General features: G+C 44.4%; 1 protein-coding gene across 1 annotated transcript; it reads left to right on the top strand.

Moving 5' to 3' along the window:
- The first annotated feature begins 11,032 nt into the window (after window positions 1-11,032).
- Window positions 11,033-24,201, top strand: TXNDC15 (thioredoxin domain containing 15). The gene is given in 6 exon segments (XM_039242268.1): window positions 11,033-11,059; window positions 11,061-11,244; window positions 17,317-17,777; window positions 19,049-19,212; window positions 21,746-21,876; window positions 23,836-24,201. Coding segments are annotated over 6 exon segments (1,164 nt in total). The 3' UTR covers window positions 24,033-24,201.
- The last annotated feature ends 1,115 nt before the right edge of the window (window positions 24,202-25,316 follow it).

Raw genomic sequence — 25,316 nt, 5'->3', positions numbered from 1 at the left:
ACCTCCTAAAGCATCTTCTGAGCCTTTTTTGTCTGTCCTCCTTGCCCTTGCGATAGCACCCCACAGCAGCTTTGCAGCTTTCCGATGAGAGGATGAGAGCAGAAGCATTTGGATAAAGAGCCATTGTTTTCATGGCATTTGACAAAGCAGCATTTTCATTACATTGTGTTTATATGAAGATGTTATTGATTCAGCCTTTGTGAAATGTTTGAAGCCTGATTCCTTATAGTTATATTGGGTCCCAGGAAAGTGTTCCAGGGCACTCGCTGCCTATTTCAGTTACCTGTTTGGTTCCTTTTCTTAATTTGATATTTATAGTACATGCTACTTTTTTATGTTTGTAGTTAAACACATCGGGTTTAGAGATAGATCTGCATAATCACTCACTAATGTCTGACCTTTTTCAAATTGCTTAATCTTTCTAAGCCTCAGAAATTGGTTCATAGTGAGAATTAATGAGAATAATGCTTCTGGGAAATTTGGCATATTGACAGAGTCTGGCTTTGGGTTCAAATTCTGACATTTAATGTGGGACCCTTGGCAAATTACTTATATTCTTCATTTAAAAATTTGTATAGTATCTGTACCAGGGATATTACAAAAATTATATGGGATATATAGCCAAACTAAAATACTTAACCCAGTATATGGCTTATTTATTTATTTAAAAAATTTTTTTAGAGAGAGAAAGTGGGGGAGCAGGGCAAAGGGAGAGAGAGAAAGAAAATCTTAACCAGGTTCTACATTCAGTGTGGAGCCTGACACGGGGCTTGATCCCTCAACCCTGGGATCATGACCCGAGATGAGACTGAGTCGGTGCTCAACCAAGTGAGTCAGCCAGACACTCTATTTTTTAAATTTTAATTAAACTCTACACTCACCATGGTCAAACTCATGACCCCGAGATCAAGAGTTGTGTGCTCCACTGACTGAGCCAGCTACATGCCTCAGCACTTGGCAGATTTTAGTATGATAATTTTAACTTTTGTTTTTAGACATCCAAAAAGATCTTTTAACAATGAAAGTATCTTAATAAAGAGATAGCTCTGAAGTTTTTAATTTGCAAAGTTTGCCCATTCATGTGGGCATTTTGGTATCTTTCAGCAGAACACCAGACAATATTACACGATATTCCTTTAAACTACAAGGTAGCCGAAGTGGCAAAAGAACAGGGGAAGAGGAACACCAGCTGATGCAGTTATTTTTACTGGGGAGGCTTAGTTATAAAGATACTTCCAAAACTTGAATGATTCTATCTTTCTTCTCAGGAACTGCTAGCGTACCTGGCTGGCTCAGTTGGTAGAGCATGCTACTATTTTTATTTTTTTAATGTTTAAAATTTTAAGTAGGCCCTATGCCCAATGTGAGGCTTGAACTCACAACTTCAATATCAGGAGTCGAATGTGCTACTGACTGAGCCAGTCAGGTGCCTTGAGCATGCTACTCTTGATCTCTAGATAGTGAGTTAGAGCCCCATGTTGGCTATAGAGATTACTTTTTTAAAAATTGCATGTGCTGTTTTTATTTATTTACTTAATTTTATTTTTTGCTTTTTATTTTTATTTGCATGTGCTGTTTTTAAAACAAAAGATATTTGGCCTATTGGCCTTTCTTTTTATAGACACAATTTTTTTAAAGTTCATTTAGGGGAGCCTGGGTGGCTCAGTCTGTTAAGCGTCCGACTTCAGCTCAGGTCATGATCTCACGGTTTGTGGGTTTGAACCCCGTGTGGGGCTATGTGCTGACAGCTCAGAGCCTGTTGCCTATCTTCGGATTCTGTGTCTCCCTCTCTCTCTGACCCTCCCCTGTTCATGCTGTCTCTATCTCTCTCTCAAAAACAAATTAAAATAAATAAATAAATAAATAAATAAATAAATAAATAAATAAATAAAAGTTTATTTGAGAGAGAGAGAGAAAGGGGCGGGGAGAGAAAATCCTAAGGAGGCTCCATGCTGTCAGCGCAGAGCCACTCGTGGGGCTCAGTCTCACAAACTGTGAGATCCTGACCTGAGTTGAGATCAAGAGTCGGATGCCTTATGGCCAACTAAACTTTGACAAAGCAGGAAAAATATCCAATGGAATAAAGACAAATGTCTTTTCAGCAAATGGTGTTGGGAAAACTGGACAGCAACGTGGAGAAGAATAAACCTGGACCATTTTCTTACACCATACACAAAAATAAACTCAAAATGGATGAAAGACTAAAAGAAATACAGGAAACCATCAAAATCTTAGAGGAGAAAGCAGGCAAAAGCCTCTTTGACCTCAGCCACAGCAACTCCTTACTCAACATGTCTCCAAAGGCAAGGGAAACAAAAGCAAAAATGAACTATCGGGACCTCATCAAGATAAAAAGCTTCTGCACAGGTGAAGGAAATAATCAGGAAAACTAAAAGGCAACCAATGGAATGGGAAAAGATATTTGCAAATGACATATCAATAAATGATTAGTATCCAAAATCTATAGAGGACTTATCAAACTCAACACCTGAAAGACAATCCAGTGGAGAAATGGGCAAAAGACATGAATAGACACTTTTCCAAAGACATCCAGATAGCCAAAAGACACTTGAAAAAAATACTCAACATCACTCATCATCAGGGAAATACAAATCAAAACCAAAATGAAATACCATTTCACACCAGTCAGAATGGCTAAAATTAACAATACTGTCAATGACAGATGTTGGCGAGAATACAGGGAAAGAAGGGGCGCCTGAGTGGCTCGGTTGAGTGTCCAACTTGGGCTCGGGTCGTGATCTCACGGTTTATGGGTTCAAGCCCCACATCAGGCTCTGTGCTGAATGCTTGCTCAGAGTCTGGAGCCTGTTTCGGATTCTGTGTCTCCTTCTCTCTCTGCCCCTCCCCTGCTCACACACTGTCTTACTCTGTCTCTCAAAAATAAGTGAATGTAAAAAAAAGTTTTAAAAAAGAGAATATGGGGAAAGAGGAACCCTTTTAACCCATTTGCACTGCTGGTGGGAATGCAAACTGGTGCAGCCACTCTGGAAAACAGTACGAAGTTTCCTGAAAAAACTAAAAATAGAACTAACTTACAACCCAGCAATTGCACTACTAGGTATTTATCCAGAGGATACAGGTGTGCTGTTTCAAGGGGGCACCCCCCCCCAATATTTATAGCAGCACTATCGACAGTAGCCAAACTATTGAAAGAACCCAAATGTCCACTGATGGATGAATGGATAAAGAAGATGTGGTGTATATATATATAACGGAGCATTAGTTGGCAATCAAAACGAATGAAATCTTGCCATTTACAACCAGATGGATGGAACTAAAGGGTATCATGCTAAGTGAAATTAGTCAGAGAAAGACAAATATGTAACTTCACTCATATGTGGAATTTAAGATACAAAACAGATGAACATAAGGGAAGAGAAGCAAAAAGATTATAAAAACAGGGAGAGGAGACAACATACAAGAGACTCTTAAATATAGAGAACAAACAGTGTTGCTGGAGGGGTTGTGGGTGGGGAGTATGGGCTAAATGGGCAAGGGGCATTAAGGAAGACACTTGTTGGTCTTCCAACATATGACTGGGTGTTATATGTAGGAAATGAATGACTGGATTCTACTCCTGAAATCATTATTGCACTATATGCTAACTAACCTGGATGTAAAAAAAAAAAAAAAAAAAAAAAAAAAAAAAAAAAGGATGCTACTACAGATCCTACAGATGTTAACAATAAGTTGTTCTCATCAACATCTTTGTGCAAATAAAGTTTAAAATTTAGAAGAAATGAAAAGTTTTCTAGATAAATACGTCTTTTTTAAAAATATTTTTATTTATTTCTAGGAGAGAGAGAGAGAGACAGCGTGAGCAGGGGAGGGTCAGAGAGAGAGGGAGTCACAGACTGAAACAGGCTCCAGGCTCTGAGCTGGCAGTCAGCACAGAGCCCGACGCGGGGCTCGAACCCACGAACCGCGAGATCATGACCTAAGCGAAAGTCGGACGCTCAACCGACTAGGCCACCCAGGCGCCCCTAGATAAATACATCTTAAACTAAAATAAACACAAAATATATAAAATCTGAATAGCTTGTATCTATTAAAGAACTAAATCCATTATTAAATTATTCCCATAAATAAAATTTCAAACTAGAAAAAAAAGAAGATTAAAAGCTTAACCAACTGAGCCTCCCAGGCGCCCCTATAATCACATTTTGATGTGAGTTTTAATATTGTGAAGGCAGGATTAGTGAATCAGTATCTCCAAATACTACATTGGATAGACTATCAAACATAGTAAGGTGAATCGTAATTTAAGGATTTCTTTTTTTTAAGTTTAATTATTTTTTTTTGAGAGAGGAAGAGAGGGGGTGAGAGAGAGAGAGAGAGAGAGAGGCAGAGAGAGAGAGAATCCCAAGCAGGCTCTGCCTTGTGAGCCAGATGTGGGACTTGATTGGGGCTTGAACTCACCAACCTGAATTCATGACCTGAGCCCAAGTCAGACGCTTAATGAACTGAGCCACCCAGGTGCCCCTTAAGGATTTCTTTATTGCTTAAGGATTTAGCATTTCCTAAACAGAACTTCTGAAACCTGTTGTATGCTTAAGTGTTTCTAAAATTAGACTCAATGATTTGAAAATAGAAGGAATAACGTGTTAGGTAAATAAGTAAGTGACTATTAGGTAATGGCTTGGATAGGTATTTTTAATGTTATTTTCACATTATTTATAATAGTATTCTTTCATGTTATTATTTTTTTTAAAAATATTAATTTTTTTTTGAGAGAGAGAGAGAGACGGAGTGTAAAAGGGGGAGGGGCAGAGAGAATCTGAAGCAGGATCCAGGATCTGAGCCAAAGACGACGGTGAACCAACTGATACACTCAGGAGCCCCTATAACACAGTAGTTTTCTTCAGTTATTACTTTTAAAAAAGTTTTTGTTGGGGCGCCTGGGTGGCTCAGTCGGGTAAGTGTCCGACTTTGGCTCAGGTCATGATCTCACAGTTTGTGGGTTCAAGCCCCACGTCAGTCAGGCTCTGTGCTGAACGCTTGCTCACAGCCTGGAGCCTGCTTTGGATTCTGTGTCTCCTTCTCTCTCTCCCGCTCCCACCCTGTCTCACTCTGTCTCTCAAAAATAAATAAATGTAAAAAAATTTTTTTTTAAGTTTTTATTAACACAGTATTATTTATAACATCATCAAGTGTTAATACTGTAGGGATCCAAATATTATTACTCACTTAGGTTATACAAAGTACTCATGTACCTAAGGAATGGCCAACTCATGAAATTTCCCTTTCAAGATAATGTTAAGACTCAACTATGCTCATGAATCACTGTATTTTACACCTGAAACTAACGTGGCACTGTTATGTTAACTGTACTGGAATTAACATATGAACTTGCCCCTGGTCTTTCCATCACTCAAGCCTGACAAAACACTACCTCTGGGCTAATTTTGGCTACCATTTACCCCTAGACTGCTAAATGCTAAATGGATAAAAATGCTTAACTGTGTCATTTGCCACTATAAAATTTCACTTTCCAATCATACCTGGATCCCCAATGCTACCAGGAGGTTCTTCTTTTGTATCCTAGGTCAGATCTCATGCCTTTTTTAAATTTAAATTATCTCAGATTTCTACTCTCTACTCTTAAGATACTTAGATACCACCACAGGCACTCTCTCAGCCTCCTGCCTGACAGAGAAAACAGCTTATCTGCATTCATCCTTTCCTCCTATTACAATGGAGGAGCCATTCCTTTTACTATTTCAGGTTTATCCCTCTCCAGACCCCCTTCTCTACTTTCTTCTCAGAGGTTATTCTCTCTCCTATATCTTCAACCTCTTCCAATAGGATCCTTCTCATTAGTTGTATACCACCAACTTAATTAAACCTAGTATTTATTTACATGAGCTATTACAAAGGTATTGATTAACAGTGTAACAGTATATGAAATGAGTTGTATGCTGGAGTATAAAAGTCTTTAATTCAGACTGGTATTCTAGCCTGCCTATTTGACATCAAGACTTTTTTTTTCCTTCTTATGTGCTTCAGTTTCCTCATAAGTCAAATAAGAATGATATCTTTGGGAGAAAACCATCTGAGTGAAAACAGAAATGCTAAGGGCTTAGTACTCATGTTAGAAAAGCAGACGTCTCCTATTAGGGTTGATGTTTATACTTGTGATTATACCTGGTAGCCCCTCGTATATATCACACTAAAGCATGATTTCCATTAGTAATAAAATTTAGGATATATGCCCTGAGTAGACAAAGCTGGGAAACGCCTGTGGATTTTTGTTACAGTTTTCTTAACTACTATACATTACTCTGATCTACCCTGTGAGGACAGAACTCTCTCTTGGGAGGATAGTGAATTACTGAAGGAGCTCAGTTTTATCAGTTTGTTATAACTGCACAGAATATTTGGTATTGATTCAATAATAATGGCTGTATTGGGTCAATTTAAGTTTATCAAAATACAACATTAAAATAATAAAGAAGAGAAAGAAACATGGAAGAATATGTATAAGAATATATTCCTGAAGTATTGATTTATTAAACTGATTCACATATTTTCTTCAGATTAAAAGTTATTAAGTTACAAAATAAAGATCCAGTTATCTATTCTGAAAAAAATTACCCCCAAATGATGATTTATAACAACAATAATTTATTTTTCAGTTTTAATTTTTTAAAATATATTTTGAGAGAGAAAGAGAGTGAGTGGGGAAGGGACAGAGAGAGAGGGAGAGAGAGAATCCCAAGCTGAGTCCACACTGTCAGTACTGAGCTTGACCTGGGGCCTGAATTGTGAGATCATGACCTGAGCTGAAACCAAGAGTCAGAAGCCCAACCAACTGAGCCACTGAGGCACCCTAATAATAATTTTTTAATCTCTCTATTTGTGGGTGAGAAATTTGGGAAGATTTCAAACTGGGCATTGCTAGCCATGGTCTCTCAGGCAGTAGTAGTCCAGGGGTAGCTGGAGATGGAACAGAATAGGACTGGGATCAGTTAGTGATGGTTGGCATCTCTCTCCACAGAATGTCTGGGCTTCTCTGTGCAAGCTGATTTGAACTTTTTCAGAACATGGCAGTGTTAAGATAGTCCAATACTTACTCTGTGGCTCAGGACTCCAGTGCAAATCTTCCAACACAAAATGGTAAAGCTGTGTTGCCTGAGAAGTTATACAGGGGGGGCCTGGGTGGCTCAGTCAGTTGTCACAGCTTCATGAGTTTGAGTTTGAGTCCCGTGTCAGGCTTGATGCTGACAGTGTGGAGCCTGCTTGGGATTCTCTTGCTCCCCCTCTCTCTGCCCCTCCTGCACTAGCACTGTCTCTCTCTCAAAATAAACAAACAAACAAAGTCCTGTCAGACAGCATCATCAATTAAAAAAATAAAAAGTTGGGGAGCATGGGTGGCTCAGTCAGTTAAGTGTCGACTTCGGCTCAGGTCACGATCTTGTAGTTTGTGAGTTCGAGCCCCATGTGGGGCTCTGTGCAGACAGCTCAGAGCCTGGAGCCTGCTTCGGATTCTGTGTCAACCCCTCTCTCTGCCCCACCTTCTCAAGCTCTCTCTCTCTCTCTCTCAAAAATAAATAAACATTAAAAAAAAAGAGAAGTTATACAGGATCACTTCATATACTATTGCATTCTGTTGGTTATATGTGAATCACAGGCCCAGCCCAGATTTAAGAGAAGGGGAATTTGATTCTGCCTATTGATGGGGCAATGGCAAAATTACTCTGTAGAACAGCATGTGAGATGAGGGATAGTATTGTGGCAGTCTTTGGAAAACATAACTTTGCTACAGGGAAGGTAAACAGGGGTGCCTGGGGGGCTCAGTAGGTTGAGCATCCAACTCTTGGTTTCGCCTCAGGTCATGATCTCACAGTTTGGGGTTTAGAGACCCGAGTTGGGCTCCCTGCTGACAGGACTAGTCCTACCTGGGATTTTCTATCTCCCTCTGTCTCTCTGCCCCTCCCCAACTCTCTCTCAAAATCAATAGACGTACGCTATGCTTTCACTTATAGGAGGATTAGGAGAAACTTAATGGAGGATCATGGAGGAGGAGAAGGGGGAAAATAGTTGGGGAGAGGGAGGGAGGCAAACCATGAGAGATTCTTGAATACTGAGAACAAACTGAGGGCTGATGGGGGTGGGGGGAGGGGATGGGGGGTGATGGGCATGAAGGAGGGCACTTGTTGGGATGAGCACTGGGTGTTACATGGAAACCAACTTGACGATATACTATGAAAGAAAAAAAAGCATCTCATTTTATGTAAAAATACACGCTCCTGAAAAATTATGCTACACCTGGGTAATAAAAGAATCTATTTCATTAAAAAAAATCAATAAACGTAAAAAAAAAAGGCAACTCTTGTTTGTTCATGAGAGAGAGGGAGAGAGACTCTCTCATGACTCATCAGATTAAAAAGAAATTAGGCAAACCTATCAAGAGGGACAAACTAAACACCAAGCATGCAGGTGTGTAGTTATGCATAAAAATTCCAGTTATTATCAAATTGTTATCATTCATACAAATGAACAGTTGCAGGCCAAATGGTGTTGGTGTATAGAGTTCATTTCAGCCAGAGGAAGAGGATGATGTCAACTCGTCACCGCCCCCCCCCCCCCAAGAAATGAAAGTAAAATCGAGGTTTCGAGACCAGCGTGAACGCCGCAATTTTCTTGCTGACAATAAGTGCAAGTGCCACCTGGTGGTGAGACAGCCAAATGTGCCTTCTATCCTGTTGATAGTATTCACTGTGTTGTCATTATCGTACATACAGTGTTTAATGGAAGACAACAGTTCTAACATCCATCTGCAAGTGTATCTGTCCAAACAAGCAGCCAAAGCACAGACACAGGGAGGGAGGGGACATAATAAAAAGGGAGTAGAAAACACAGGGCATCCACTTTGGAGCATCCAGACAAATCAAATCACTCTCCTTTTTATTAATCTGTACCCCTCTTAATCCTCTGTCCTATTGGCCTTTATGCACCTTCAAATTAGGTATGAAAGGTATGGGAGAGAATAAACTAAAGAAGGAAAGGTTTGGGGTGGGTGGCTCAGTTGGTAGAGCATGCGACTCTTAGATCTCTGGGTGGTGAGTTTGAGCCTCATGTTGGATCTAGAGCTTACTTAAAAAAATAAAAAAAAAATAAAAAAGGAAAAGTTTGCTCTTACACACAAGAGGCAAAGGAGATAGTTTAGCCAAATGATGACTATAGTGATCAGCTTTAGAACTGTAGGCTCTTGGGGTGCCTTGGTGGCTCAGTCGCTTAAGCGTCTGACTTTGGCTCAGGTCATGATCTCGCGGTTTGTGGGTTTGTGAGTTCGAGCACCGTGGTGGGCTCTGTGCTGACAGCTCAGAGCCTGGAGCCTCCTTCAGATTTTGTGTCTCCCCCCTCTCTCTCTCTCTCTGTCCCTCCCATGCCCATGTCTCTCAATAGTAAATAAAAACATTTTAAAAATTAGAAAAAAAAAAAAAAAGAACTGTTGGCTCTTTCCTCCATGTTGTCCATTGTCTCAGATCCTCCTGGACCCACAGACACTTGAGAATTTACTACAGCAAAACCCTGGTGGCCTATTTAGAATGTAAGAATCATCAATGAGGTCAGATTGATGATGCATCTTTCTGGTTTAACAATCTTTGATGGGCACAAGCGGACTACAGTTACTACACTAGAACTGTATGATCCAAATAATAATGGCTACCAGTCTGATGCGTTCACTGAGCACCAGGCACTATGCTCATCACTTTACATCTCCTTTAATCCACATAACCCTGTATGATTTCATCCTGTTTTACAGATGAAGAAACTAAACTTTTTTTCCTCCAAATGGTTTATTAACTTTTTTTTTTTTTTGAGAGAGAGAGAGAGAGAATGAGCAGGGAAGAGGCAGAGAGAGAGAGGGAGACAGAGAATCCCAAGCAAGCTCCGCACTGACAGCATGGAGGGCGGTGCAGAGCTTGAACTCACCAAAGGTGAGATCATGACCTGAGTCAGAAGTCCCGGCCCACAGGTCAGAAGTCCGATGCTCAACCAAATGAGCCATCCCGGCGCCTCAAGAAGCTAAACCTTAAGAAAAGTTAGGTAACTTGCTTGACTGACCATATACTGCGATAGATGTTGGAGCCGGGATTCACCATAGAGCTTAAAAAGCCTGGGTTTCAGCGTTGCCGCATCTACCACTGGTTTCACGTAAAGATCTCTGAAATCTATTTCTGTTTTCAACCTCTTAAAATAAGTTTCAGAGCTGCACTCTCTGCACTGATGCAGCAGTGCTGGTCGCTCAAAACTTAGGAGGCTCTCCCCCTTAAATGCTGACAAGGAGAGTCATTTTTTCCATCTCCTCCGGGTATTGTCTCTTAGATCCCTCCCTGCTCCGGCCCCTGCCTAGCTCTGGAATGCGGAACCCCATTCCTCTGTGGCACACCTCCCGTCCCCAACCAGGCCTTCTTCCTTCTAGACCTCTCCGGCTGTATGCTAGAGGGGGCCCAACCACTTCCAGGATCCGGTCTTGGGAGGTAGCTTGCCCTGCTGGTGGGTTGGTTAAAACCAACCCCGCAACAAGAACTTCCCGCCGCCCAGAGTTCACAGCACTTAGGGTTGGGGTTACCAGAGGTAGCAAATAAAATTACGGGACCGAGTTACATTTGGGAATCGGTGTGTTTCTTAGAGTGAAAAACTAGTCGTTGTTTCCGTGAAATTCAGATTTAACTGGGCATCCTGTATTTTACCTGGCAACCGTAGGTAGGGAAGCAGGGGTAAGGCTGGAGATTCGGGGCATTGGAAGGAAGAGGCTTCTGGGTCTTTTGGGGGAATGAATGTGTGCTGCTGGCGGCCAGATCGGCTCGCGCGCGAACAGAGGGCCGCACGCTTCTAGTGGCACCCCGTCCAGGACTCAGGGATCAGTAAAGTTCGAGGCGACCTGAGATGTCCGGCTCGTGAACAACCAACCGCTAGTCCCACGCCACAGGCCCCGGAGCACAAGTGAGAGTCAGGCCGCCCGACTCCAAGATGGCGTCCGCGACGACTGCCAGCGGCGAAGATGGCGGCGCGGGATCGCGCTCGCGCTCCCGGCTCCCGGCTCCCCTCCCCCAGGCCGCTTGGGGGTTGGGAGCGCAACGCGCGTAGCCGTGCGCCGGCTGCCCTGCGACCTGGGTGGTGGTCCCGGCAGCCGCCTGGCCCGCGCCATGCGGCTCGTCGGCTGGTGGCAGCTCCTGCTGTGGGTGCTGGGGCCCCCTGCCTGCGGCCTGGAGGGTGAGTGCGGGCTGGGGGCGGCAGGCGGCCGCGAGTGAAGTGACCGGGCGCGGTGGTGGTCTATGCGGGTGACGCTCTTTCACCTGCTCGGGGGCCCGCTCCCGCGTCGTCGCGACCTTTTATGCTGGCGGTCTGGCCTCCGGGTCCGGGCTGGCGGGGAGCCCGTTCCGGCCACCGCAGCAGGCGTCAGTCAGGCGGGAGTGACCGTGTGTTAGCGCTTACTGAGGCATAGCCTTTATTATGAATGATAAAAATCATGAGAACTAGCCGCCATTTATGGTGCCCTTGCTAGGAGGCGAACTGTGTCTTGTCTCAGGTAGTCCTCGCACCTGCCCCAGGAGATAGGCTCCCAGAGTACCTCCGTGTTATGAGTGGAGATACGGCAGAGCTGGTCTTCCTGCCTGCACAATCCACGCTTTCTTTTGCACCCTGATGGATCGCTTTTTTTTTTTAATTAAAAGCATTTTTTAATGCTTATTTAGAGAGAGGGAGGGCAAGCAAAGGAGAGGGAGAGAGAGAATCTCAAGCAGGCTCTGTGCTGTCATTGCGGAGCCCTACCTGGGGCTAGATCTCACCAACCGCAACATCGTGACCTGAGCTGAGGTTAAGAGTGGGACACTTAACCGCCTGAGCCACCCAGGTGTCTCCTGATCACTTTTTTAAGAAGGCCGCTCTTGCTCAGGTGCCTTTGTGAAGGACAGATGAGAAAGATACAGGACACTCCCAGGGTAACCCACCGCCTGCCCTGACATGCTCTCAGGGCCATCTCAGGTGGGGAGGCAGCCACTTTGGAGGCATGGCCGGGGCCAGGAGTGGGGCCTACCCTCAGGGCCGCCTCACACCACTGCTTACTTCTTTTAAGGTCCAGATCCTTTGGCCTTGCCTGTATTTCGCTACAGGAGTAGGTAGGTCTTTCCTTTTCTGGGGTCCTGGAAGGCGGCAGGGTAGCTGGGTATCAGGCAGAAGACTGAATAGTAACACAGCTGTTTTTCATGAAAGTACTGGTTATGTGCCAAGTGCTATGCTTAGTGCTTTATTTTTTTCATCTTATTTAATCTTCAATTGCCGGGTGCTGTGCTTAGTGCTTTATGAGTATCATCTTATTTAATCTTCAAATGCCGGGTGCTGTGCTTAGTGCTTTATGAGTATCATCTTATTTAATCTTCAAATGCCGGGTGCTGTGCTGAGTGCTTTATGAGTATCATCTTATTTAATCTTCAAATGCTTATGAAGTAGTTGTTGCTGTGGTCCCCATTTTTCAGATGAGGAAACTGAGACTCGGCATCACTAAGTCTTTTGCCACAGTCTCCAAAATCCCTAAGTTAAAGAACCATGTTTCAAGCCCATGTCTGCCTACCTGATGGTCAAACCTCTATACTCCACCTCCCTGTCACTGCACTTAACCACCAGCTTCAGAGAGGGGACAGCATGTGCTGGATAGCTTTTGTTTGTTTTCCAGGTCATTCTCTAGCCTTCTCTACCCTGTGCTGTGCCTTGAGGGGCTGTCTTTTATGGCATAAAAACCGGCTCTCTTGCCTTCTGGCCTCCTGTGGGTTGGAATGAGGGGAAGGTGAGGTCAGGATATTGATTCTCTCAGCTCCCTCCCCCAGGGATTATCACTGGTTGGCTTTGTCCTTCCATGAGAAGTCATATCTTCTAGAAGGCTAATAAGCTCACTGTTCTGTGAGGTTCTGTGACTGTTTCTGAATTCTTAGGGTTTGTGGGTGGTAACTGGCTCCTTCTCTGGTCCTTCTGGCCCTGGAGTTCCTTACCCTTGCTTCCGGTTTCTTCACACCCAGCCCATACGTTGGTGGCCCCTTTACTGATCCCAGATTGCCCAAGTTGAGTGTGCTTTCTGCACAGGGGACTTAGTGTTAAAGTGTGGGAGCCCACCTGCCAGTCCGGGTCACGTGCATGCAGACCTGAGGATAACACTAGCCTTACGATGGGCCATTGGTCACCATGGCCAGGCCGTGAGTAGGGTGAGGACAGAGGGACTTTCACCAGCTGGGACCTTTTCAGGGTGGCTGAAAATCCAAGGCATTTTGGTCTGTAGTAGACACCACTGGCAGCTTTGCACCTAGAGGTAGCAGTGCTAGCCAGGTGTCAAAGCACAGGAACCAACTCCTGGCTTCAGCACGCCCGTGCCTGTCTTCACTAGGCAGCTAGCAGATTTTTCCTGAGCACCCATCTTATGTCATGTACTCTGCTGGACACTTGAGGTACCATGGTGAGCCAGACAGAGAAACAGGTCCGCTCTCCTGTATGATGGGGAAGGCAGGCATTAAATGACTATAAATAATTAAGTACATTTCAAGAGTGGAAAATGTTCAGTGCTCCAGGGAGAGTCCCAGGGCATTATTGGGTGGATGGGATGTAATGGGAGACCATTTAGTCTGAGGGTTGGGGAGGGTGAAGTTCACCTTAAAGAGGTGAAGTTTAGGGTAAGATCTGAAAGATGAGGGTCGCTTGGGTGGCTCAGTCAGTTAAGTATCCTCTTTTTTTTTTTTTTTTTTTTAGATGGACGTATCTTTTTTTTTTTTTAATGTTTGTTTATTTATTTCTGAGAGACAGAGAGAGACAGCATGAGCAGGGGAAGGTCAGAGAGAGGGAGATACAGAGTCTGAAGCAGGCTCCAGGCTCTGAGCTGTCAGCACAGAGCCCGACGTGGGGCTCGAACCCACGGACTGTGAGATCATGACCTGAGCTGAAGTCAGATGCCCAACCGACTGAGCCACCCAGGCGCCCCAACTATCCTCCTCTTGATTTCAGCTCAGGTCATGATCTCACAGTTTTGTGGGTTCGAAGCCCACCTCAGGCTCTGGGAGCCTGCTTGGGATTCTCCCTCTCTCTCTGCCCCTCCCTCACTTGCACTCTCTCTGTTTTTCTCAGAATAAATAATAAACTTAAAAAAAAAACAAAACAACAACTCTCAAAGATGAGTCAGATTAGCCAGAAGGAGAGTGAGTAGAGGGCTTTCCTGGCAGGGAAACAGCCCTTGGGACAAGTAGGTGGAGGAGATCGTGAATACGCAGGGACCAGAAATGCCTGGTGACACCTGTTGAGAGTGTGGACAGAGGCCAATTCATGTGTTGCCTGGGTATCACTGCTTTGGACTGTAGACTCATTCTCAGGGCTAGGGGAAGCCACTGAAAGGGTTTTTGTGACATGATCAGATTTGCCTTTAGATTTCAGTTCCTCTTACGTTGCCTGTGAGGAGCAGGGTCTGGAGAGAGAAGAGAGGGCCAACCGTGGAGCCCAATTGGGTGCTTACAGCAACTGTCCAGATAAGAAATGGCTGTGGGCCGGCCAGAGGGGTGTGAGTGAGGATGGGAGGACTCCAGAATGCAGTTAGCAGGGGGATTAATAGAATTTAGTTATGGTGCCTTTGCATCTCTTTGAATTGTAAACATCAGTCCTTGTCGTCGTCGTCATCATCATCATCATCATCATCCCCTCAGCCATTTATGCGGTGCTTACCGTGTGCCAGGGACTACATACATCTTTTCTCGTTTAATCTGCACAGTAGCCCTGTGAATTTCTCTATTTCATTGGTATTTTCTCCATTTTTAAATAAGCGCAGTATTTCCTATAGAAAGAATGGGTTGCTGGCCCTCGAACCCCTGGCTCTTTCTGGTCCTTTCCCATGTGGCTCCCTGTCTCAGAAACCATTGTGAAAAACCTGCGGCTGGTTCAGAGCGTTTTGAACAAAATCGGAAGGGTGTGAAGGATCTGACCTGGGGAGCACTGACATGGTGCCCCTACCCATGTTCTCCAAACATCTTCCTTTCTGTCAATAATGCAGTACTTTTCACCTTTGTGTGCTCAAACTGTAATCAGCTTGTTGAGGTTAAGAAGCAGTCTCTTTTAATGTTTTATTTATTTCTGAGAGAGAGAGAGAGATACAGCGACAGCAACAGTGTGAGCAGGGGAGAGAGGCAGAGAGACAGGGAGACACAGAATCTGAAGCAGGCTCCGGGCTCTGAGCTGTCAGCACAGCGCCCGACATGGGGCTCAAACCCACGAACCGTGAGATCATGACCTGAGCCGAAGTCAGACACTCAACTAACTGAGCCACCCAGGCGCCCCAAGAAGCAGTCTCTTTTAATTCTCTCTCCCCCTGTCTCTCTGCCCACCCCCAATAAAGAAATAAAAGAAGCAATCTGTTTTATTTTATTTATTTTTAATTTTTATTTATTTTTGAGAGAGAGAGGGCCCAAGCAGGGGAGGGGCAGAGAGAGAAGGAGACAGAGGATCTGAAGCGAGCTCTGTGCTGACACCAGAAAGCCCCATGTGGGGCTCAACTCAAGAACTGTGAGATCATGACCTGAGCCAAAGCCAGGCGCTCAACCGACTGAGCCACCCAGGCGCCCCCGTGTGCCACTATTTTTGTGTACTCTCCTCAGTTCTCCGTGAATCGTGAGGTTTTCCAGGCTAGCTGGCGGGAACAGGTCCTTTTCTCAACTCCTTGTGAGCGTTGGGTACTGTTACTTCTAACCGTTTAGAGTAGTTCTTTCCCCAGCTTTGGCAGCTTTCGTGCAAATGTTGACTGGTGTCCTTGGAGGGAGGGTCTCTCTGCAGTCTGGAATTCTCTCTCTGCTGCTTGCCCATCGCCACTATTCCGTCCCACAGACTCTTAACTTTCTTGGTCCCTGTGAACCCTTGGTACTGTATCCTCAACTTGAGTCTCCTGGACCGCCTGCGTCCCCCTCACCGAGCCATGGCCGGCACTGCCTCCAGTGGTAAGCTGGAGCATTTGTAGGGCTGTCCTCACTTCTCTTCCTGTTTCTCCCGGATCCCTGTCCTTCGTTGCCTGCTCTCTAGTCTCCTGAAACTCACAGTTGTAGCCCTTTTTTGGGTTGTTTGAGTAAGGAGGGTAAATGTGGTCCCTTTTACTCCAACTTATCCAGAAGCCGAATTCTCAGAGAATGTTTTAAAATTGGTAGATAAGTCTACAAATCTCTTGGGATATTCTTCGAGACCTTACACAAATGTGCATACTTTAGGAAGCTCCCAGACCCCTTCCCAACTTTGAAGCCAGTTGGTTATTCAGCCTGTGGGGACGTGCTGTTGTCATGGCAGAGCCCATCACATGGCTGGTGGTTTCCCAGCCACATGGTGAGCTTGTCTGAGTGCAGCTGGGCTCATTTGTTTCCCCTGGTTGGTGCCTGGCACAGAGTCTAATGGCTCTTGAGTTCATGGGAGCTGGAAGGCAGGAGTCCTTGTTACAGAAGTGAGTGGACATTGCTCAGAGGATGTAGAAGACTGCCCTAGACTTCCCTCACCTGAGCATTTTACCCACGCTCTCGCTAGTGGCTCCAAAGTGAGAGGAATGTCTCCCTTCCCCCTGCAGCTGTCCCTGCACCGAGGGGCCCACCTCCTGACACTCCTACAGGCAGTAGCCCAAGGGCAGCGGGCTCTGGCTGGGGAATCCACCTAATGCAGTGTTCTCAGGCTGTGTGGCACAGTAGCCCTGGGGGGTTGGGTCATGGGGGGAGGGGAGGGTAAGGCCCTATCTGGAGTAGCAGCCAGAACATTTCACTCCGTGACCTGGCTCTGCTGCTTCTTAGCTTGTGTGCTTTTGGGCGTTGCACTACCTCTCTGTGCCTCAGCTTGGTCACCTGTTAGGGGCCGATGGTGACCCTTGTGCTGCCCGTCTCACAGAACTTTTATAACACGTGCAAAGATGCTTTGCCATAGGAGAATCTTCTATCTAGGCATCGGTCTTTTGTCAGATATTCTCCTCAAACCAATGACATTGTTAGTGTTTGTGTTATATTTTCCTAACTGGATGTCTGCCCTGGAATGTTTTTGCTTATAATCCATTAGGCAAGTAGCAGGTTTTGCGTGAAGCTGTATATGTGTCCACCTTATATTTGGCGTTCATTAATCTACTACCTCCTGGTGACCTTCTTCATGATCTGGAATCTAGGGGGGTGGCCCTCTGATGGTTTCATGGCCAGGTGACTGTTTTTCTCTGTAGGGGAACGTTTCTTATTTGAGGAGAACTATAAGTCTTCGGGGGTATGTGCTCTGGAGTGATGTGAACGTGAACCTGCTGGCACATTTTAGTTGCAGAGGAAAGTGGTCACTTGCCTGCGAAGGAGCAGCCTGTGGCGGGCGAAGAGCAGCCATCTCGCGATCCGGTGCGCCAGGACAGGTCAGCCGGGGCCACGGGCGCAGGGCTGGGGCCTGACGCGGATGGCGACCACGTGCTGATGCTGTCCGTGATCCCTGGGGAGGTGGAGGACAAGCTGGGCCCCGAGCCGAGCGGCGGCACCTGCGGGGCCGGAGGGGACGAGGACTCGAGCTGCAGTCTCCGAGAGCACCTGTTCTCTCTGGACGGCGCCGGGACGAGCTTCCCGGACCGAGAAGAGGAGTACTACCCGGAGCCCGAAGTGGCCGACTCCGACCCGGCCCCGCCCGAGGACTCCAACAACACCGAGAGTCTGAAATCCCCCAAGGTGAACTGTGAGGAGAGAAACGTGACCGGATTGGAGAACTCCACTCTGAAAATTTTAAATATGTCACAGGTAAGGAAAAATGGTTTAGCCCTTTTCTCCTTTTCGGCACCTGGATTTTATGACGTCATAACTCGTATCAACTTTGAAACAGAGGGACACAGTCTTTAGCGTGTTGTAAGTGGGGCTGCATCAGTGAAAATTGACTTTGCTCTCTCTGATGTTTGTAGGGACAGGAGGAGTTATGACTGGTGTTGATTATGCTTTTTAGGTGGCTTAAGCCTACTCGCTTTGGGGTGTCCTCACCACCACCAAAGCCTCATGATGAAAATCTCAGTGCACAGATTGGCACTTGGCATCGGAATCCTGACAGTTTCCTTCCTCCCTGAGGTCTTTATTACAGGCAACTTAAAAATATCTGAACTATCAAATTGTGATTTAGCATTGTTTAGCCCAGTGATACCTCTGGGAGGCACATTCTAGTAATGAACAGTTTCTTTCCTCCAAAGAACATGACTCCAGTATTTTCTCCGGAGTGAGAGCTGAGACTCTTGTCCCCATCCCAGCCACGCATTTCCAGCTCGGTGCATAAAGGATGATTCCAAAGAGAACACTGGGATAACGACTGACTGACTGCTTCAGTGGGGTTGTTGAGCCAGACAGCAGCATGAGTTCAGGCTGCTTGCGGAAGAGAAGAAACCCTAGCTCCGCAAGGCGTGGCTGCTTATTTTAGATGGGGATGTGTGGTACATTGAACATCCATGGCCCCTCCCGAGTGGACTCACTGCCCCCCTCGGCACTCTGTGGGACTGTTTCTTGGGTGGCACACACGTGGCCAGATTGGCGCACTTTCAGCAGTGTGAGTGAGGGTGGCGGCAGAGATGGTGCACCCTTGAATTGAACTAGCCTTTGGCCAAATACATTGATCCCACTGCTTACTACAGACTTCGATCTGCTGAGATGATGGTTAAGATGACATTGCATTAATCGTGCCATTAGATTGTGTGAGAGGCACAGGTCAGAGCCCGGGACAGTGGCCCTGGAACTACTTAGTATTTGAATGATGAGTTATGAAAAATTCTAAAATTGCTCTCTAGTAGTCTCGAGAAAGCTTACAGGCAAGTGTATAATTTGTTATTTCATAATACTTTTCTGCTGATTCATGGATTCATATGGTTCAAGACCCAAAAGGTTCTTAAGGGGATGCCCCACAGTCTCCTTTGGGTCGCTGTCCCTCCGCCTCTCCTTGGAGGCAGCGATGTTTCCAGTTTTTCAGACATCCCTCCGGAGGAAGGTACATGCACATGGACTGCTGACTTTGACACTTGTTTCTTTTACCACAGGACCTTATGGATTTTCTAAACCCAAATGGTAGTGACTGCACCCTGGTCCTGTTTTACACCCCGTGGTGCCGATTTTCTGCCAGTTTGGCCCCTCATTTTAATTCTCTGCCCCGGGCATTTCCAGCTCTTAATTTTTTGGCACTGGATGCGTCTCAGCACAGCAGGTACATTCCTTCGGTAGAATTTATGTGTCATCCTTCTGGATGAGGGTCGTGGTTATTTGGAGGTCATCATTGGTTAAGTGAGACTTAAGTTAGATGCAGAGCAGGTAGGTGTGGGGTGGTGGGAAGGCTAGATGAGCTGGTGTGGTGAGGATTGTCAGAGTCCTCAGGGAGCTGATGCCTCCTTTTCGGGAGGCCCCTTAAGAGGAGGGACTGTTGTCTGCACGGTGGTATTTAAAGGTGGCTCCCTCTGATGGCAGGGGAGTGGCCAGAGGATTATTTAGGGTCTTGGTCAGACTGAATTAGCAAAATTAATGTCACAAGTGTGACCCTCCTGAGACTCAGCCCCAGTTGAGGTTTCCACCTGGTAGCCCGACTCAGAACCCTGTTCTGTGTCCGCTAAGGAGTTTTTTCTTCACTTTTATTGGTTTCTTTTCTTTCTTTCCCTCCCCCTTTCTTCTTTCCTCTTGTTTACATTGATTCTTGCATGCATGTTTCTTAGTGAACGGTCAGTAAATTGATGCAATGAGTTAATTTAGCCCTTTAAAATGAAATTTACTTTTGTTATATGTTATTCTGTGGGCTTTTGTCTTTTTTAGATGTTCAGTGAGGGACGTTATAAAGAACTATGTTCAGATGTTATGTATTTCCCCCAAGTGCCGTGACTGCGTGTGGGTTGTCCAGTGTACTCCTCTTCTTCGAAATAACATGCCCTTTAGCGTGTAGGTCACAGGAGACTCTGTGTGAATCAGTTTGGAAAGTCTGGAACATGGTCAAGTTGGTAAAAATGAAGTTGAGTAAAACTTGAGTAAAAATTTAAAAAAGTGTTTTTTTTAACATTTATTTTTGAGAGAGAGAGACAGAGAGAGATAGAAAGAGACAGAGAGAGACCGAGTGTGAGCAGGGGAAGGACAGAGAGAGTGGGAGACGCAGAATCCGAGGCAGGCTCCAGGCTCTGAGCTGTCAGCACAGAGCCCGATACAGGGCTTGAACTCAGGAACAGTAAGATCATGACCTGAGCCAAAGTCAGATGCCTAACCGAGTGAGCCACCCAGGCTCCCCTTGAGTAAAATTTTTGAGTGAAAATTTGCTCTCCCCTGAGCTTCAGTGAGGGTGACGTAACTGCCAGTGTTTCGCTCAATTGTTTAGGAAGAAAGACATTGCAGCAAATTAGTGATTCTCACAAGTGTTTGAGGGAAATATCTACATGGATATGTAGGGGGCAGATTGATGGGAAGGACGGTCTAGGTTAGTGTCAGACTTTGACTGGAACTTTCCCTGCCCCCAAGCTGGCAGGGCTGGCTCCCAGCAGCAGCTTAGTACTCTGGGGTTGGATCTCACCGCCCCCCACTCCTCATTCCCTGCAGGCTTTTATCATCTGCTTTGTTCCTTCATGCATCCTTCTCAGTGCCTGCTATGTTGCCTTAATCATGGAGAGTAGGGGGTGCTTGTTTTTGTTATATGGCCTGGGACATGTGTTTGCCTCATATGTTAATATTTAAGTTACAGCATGTTTACAAAAGAAGAAATCCTGAGTACGATCATTTTACAAACAGGGAAAAACTGAGGCTTCAAGAGGTTACATAGTCTGCCCCGAGTTCATACAGCTGGTTCAGTGGCAGAACGGAGGCTTCAACCCGAGTGTTTTGACTCCTGAGCTTATACACCACTACTCTGTATTACGTAAAGGTGAAACAATACCACTCCGGTCATATTCCATCCTGCCCCAATTGTGTACTTCCTGGTGTGTCTGCTAGATCACAGATTTCCTTGTGCAGACTTAGCAAACTATGGCTTACCATAAGTTGACTCTTGTATGAGGGAAAGAACTGGAGAGTTTGAAATTTCTTCTGTCAAGTAAATTGACACAGTGTGCTTCGTCCATGAATTAGAATTTTCTAGTCTGATCTCTTTTGGCAGTTAGCAATTTAAATAGTGGAATAAGTAGGAGCATCTGGCTGGCTCAGTCAGTAGAGCATGCACCTCTTGATCTTGGGGTTGTGAGTTGGAGCCCAATGTTGGATGTATGTAGAGTTTACTTAAAAAAAAAAAAAAATACTGGAAAAACACTTGGGTGGCTCAGTCGGTTGTGTCTGACTCTTGATTTTGGCCCAGGTCAGGATCTCACAGTTCATGGGATCAAGCCCCACATCTGGCTCTGTGCTGACAGTGTGGAACCTGCTTGGGATTCTCTCTCTCTTCTCTCTCCTCCTCTCTCGGCCCCTCCTCTGCTCGCTTGCTCTCTCATTCTCTCTGTCTCAAAATAAATAAACTTTAAAAAAGTAGTGGAATAAAAATAGTGTTGAGGGTAGTTCTTTATTGTAATAGAAAGCAACTCAGCAGAACAGGAATGCTCCCAACCTCAACCCATAAGGAGAAGGGTCAGAAATGGCTGAAGCATATAGTTTGACTATCAGAAACCTATAGGTCACAGGAAATTGATCCATTCTCATTTATTGCTAACCATTCTGATAAGGTAATTGTGTGAGAAAACCTGCTGTTAATTCAGGTTTCCCACTGACTTCTTTTCTCTCAGCCTTTCTACCAGGTTTGGCACTGTAGCTGTTCCTAACATCTTGTTATTTCAAGGAGCTAAACCGATGGCTAGATTTAATCATACAGACCGAACACTGGAAACACTGAAAGTCTTCATTTTTAACCAGACAGGTATGTAGAAAGAATATGCTGTAGAAAGGATTTTATTGCTGGGGGTGTATGCCTTCTATGGGTTCCTATCTGCTCTTCTTAAGTGAAGGAGTCAAGATTGGCTTTCAGATGTAAACCTTCTTTTCTAATGAACTGCTCTGGTTCTGTTAAAAGTCTCTCCATCAGGGGCATCCAGGTGGCTCAGTTGATTAAGCCTCTGACTCCTGGTTTTGGCGTCGGTCATGATCTCACAATTCATGGGATCAAGTCACGCGTCAGACAGCACGGAGCCTGCTTGGGATTGTCTTGCTGCGCTCCCCTCCCTTCAGCCCTGCCCCCCCCACCCTGCCCAATCCCCGCTCATACATTCTCTTTCAAAATAAATAAAGAAAGAAAAAAAAGCCTCAATCAGTGTGGCAAGCTTAACATGAATAGGTAATTTTAAATGAGTACCGAAACCTTTTACAAAACAACTTTATTGATCTATAAATCACATACCATACAACTGTAGGTAACTTTTTACATAGATTTTTCCCTTAGGTATAATATTTACACAAAAATGTGCATCAATCATTGGTGTGGTGAGTGATGAATTTTCACAGAATGAATACCTTGGGTAACTGGGACTCAGATCTACAGAGAACATTACCAGCCTCCCTCAGCACTGCTGCTCCTGCCCGCAAGGATAACCGCCACCTTGACTCCTGACGCCAAGGACTAGTGTTAGCTGTTTCTTAACTTTATATTAATGGAGACATAGAATATGGATTCTTGGATTCTTTTTTTTTTTTAATATTTATTTATTTTTGAGAGAGAGCGAGTGAGCATGAATGGGGGAGGGGCAGAGAGAGAGGGAGACAGAGGATCTGAATCAGGCTCTGTGCACTGTCAGCGCAGAGCCCAATTTGGGGCTTGAACTCATGAACTGCGAGATACCGACCTGAGCCGAAGCTGGACGCTTAGCCGACTGAGCCACCCAGGTGCCCAGTATGGATTCTTTTGTGTCTGGTTTATTTCAGTCACCGTTAGGTTTGTGGGATTCATTGGCATCATTGCAGATGGTTGTATTTTCTTCTTTTGTGTTGCCGTGTGGTGTTCCATTTATTCATCCATTTGCAGATGTTATTTTAATTCTTTAATTATTTGCCAAAACATATGACCTTATTTTTCATTGTGTAGAAGTTTGAAAACTGTATAATGCAGAAATTTTCTTCTTTGGAAACGTTTGCTCCTCAGAAGCTTCAATGACTTAATTATGAGCATCCCACTTCTTCCTGAAGTAAATTCAGTGGAAATAAAAATAAGTTATATCGTGCCTTTCATATATATTAAGTTGCGTCTAATTATATCTAATACTAAAGAACAAAGAGGTCAGTTACCTCATAGGAGTATAAGGCTAGTTATCAGACAGTTATCTATTCAGGTCCTATAGCACCAGACCCCTGATTATCAATCAGATTGAAATGGCCAGAGGGAACCATTTTGCTCAATGCTCTAAGGAAACCTAGAACTCAAATGAGATCGAAGGGTCACAGCATCTTTGGTAATCACTGATCTCGGTGGGTAGTTCTAACAATTTTTTTCAGTAAATTATTTAAAAGCTTTTTGAATTTAGCATTCTTGAACCCGTGGGAACATTCTGTAGGCCCCTGAGGGGAGCTTTACCAGTTACTTGTCGAATTTTGGTCTCAAAAAAGAAAATATAACCCTTACAATGCACTAAGACCCTTCTGAAGAGTTCACAGTAACTCGAGTGTTTAGGCTTTGAACTGCTGAATGGGTTCCTGCTTCTTTGATGTGGTGGGAGAAAGGCAAGTTACAGATTATACCAACAGGCTAAATGAAACCCATCCCAGATATACTAGTGGTCGTGTTTATTTTAAGACTGCATATCTTTTTGCATGCAATGCAAAATACTTCAGAAAGATTTGTGGCAAGTGTATTTTCTATCTGATTTGCAACAGCTGATTTCTCTTTCAGGTATAGAAGCCAAGAAAAATGTGGTGGTAACTCAAGCTGACCAAATAGGACCTCTTCCCAGCACTTTGATAAAAAGTGTGGACTGGCTGCTTGTATTTTCCTTATTCTTCTTAATCAGTTTTATTATGTATGCTACCATTCGAACTGAGAGCATTCGGTGGCTGATTCCAGGACAAGAGCAGGAACATGCGGAGTAGTGATGGACTAAAAGAGAAGTCGGAGTGAGGAATTTCAGAAATCAGTGCTGCACTTTCATACATTTTTCTCCCGTGAAGTGTACTCTTACAACTTCAGGCAGATTAAAAGAATCATGCATTTGTTGAACTGTTAAATGTGTTAAAAATTATAAATTGGTGTTTTAATTAATACTGCAATAAGCAGATGCAAAAATATTCAGTAGAACTCAACGTTGTATTCAGTAATCCAATATTTTAAGAGAGTAATCTAGTTTGAAATGCAAAGCTGTGTTCAGGTGGAATGGTGGGTAGAATGACAGTATGCTTCAGAGAAGGAAGAAATAGGACTTTAACGTTATAGTTTTAGAAAACTCTTGATTCCTTTTATAAATGTCTACGAAGGTTGTTTTTCTGTTCATTTGCAATTTTGCTCTCAGTCTGTAAGCAGGAAAGTGTTGTGTTAGGAAGAATAACTAGAATTCATAAGTGTGACCTTCTGAGTAACTGATGGGAAAACAGGAGTCAACTACTTTGGCGTTTGAGATCGCTCATTTCACCGAAAGAATATGGAGTGCTTTAAGCTGTTTCTGTATAAGGCAGATGTTAGGAGAAAGTAAATGTTATCCTCAAACTAAAGCTTATTTATTATCAGTTCTAGGCTAAAGCGTAACTCAAATTTTAGTCACAATTCCCTAACCGGCATGCATTAATTGAACCTTAATATGTTCTTAGCACTGTGCTAGTTTTAATGAGAGCCAAAAGAAATATGTAACACCGTTCTTGCCCACAAGTTGATTCTGGTTTAGTTTAGACCACGCGTAGAAGAGAGAGCACATGTAATTTATTCCAACTTTTGGGGAAGCTCTTTCTAAAAGATCCCTTAAATTCAGATATAAGACATCTGACTACATAATGATAAATAACTTTTATGCTGTTTACAGTGTTTTAGAGTATTTCATTTTCTGATGCACCCTACAGTCTATGGAAGTGGAACTGTAGCTGAGTCACCTTTCAGAATGTTATGCTGGACGGGAGTTTATAACTTTAGATTGTGGGCAGCTCTGGCTGGAGTGGTCACTCACAGGAGCGGACACTGGTTCAAAACAGTACCATTATGATTTCCATTTTACAAATGAGCACTCTGAGGCATAGTGATTGAGTAACTTGCCCAGGTTACACACATAGTAAGTTGATGAAGCTGAGATTTGAACCTTTATGTGTATGTGTACATATACTTAAAAATTTAAGAAAAACTTAGTGATTCCATCTTTAATAGTAACTAACACTCAAGTATTACCGTGTGCA

This window comes from Hyaena hyaena, unplaced genomic scaffold (genome assembly GCF_003009895.1).
Source record: "Hyaena hyaena isolate Hyena2069 unplaced genomic scaffold, ASM300989v1 scaffold_214, whole genome shotgun sequence".
In the NCBI taxonomy this organism is placed as follows: Eukaryota; Metazoa; Chordata; class Mammalia; order Carnivora; family Hyaenidae; genus Hyaena; species Hyaena hyaena.
This window is presented reverse-complemented; position numbering and strand designations above follow the sequence as displayed.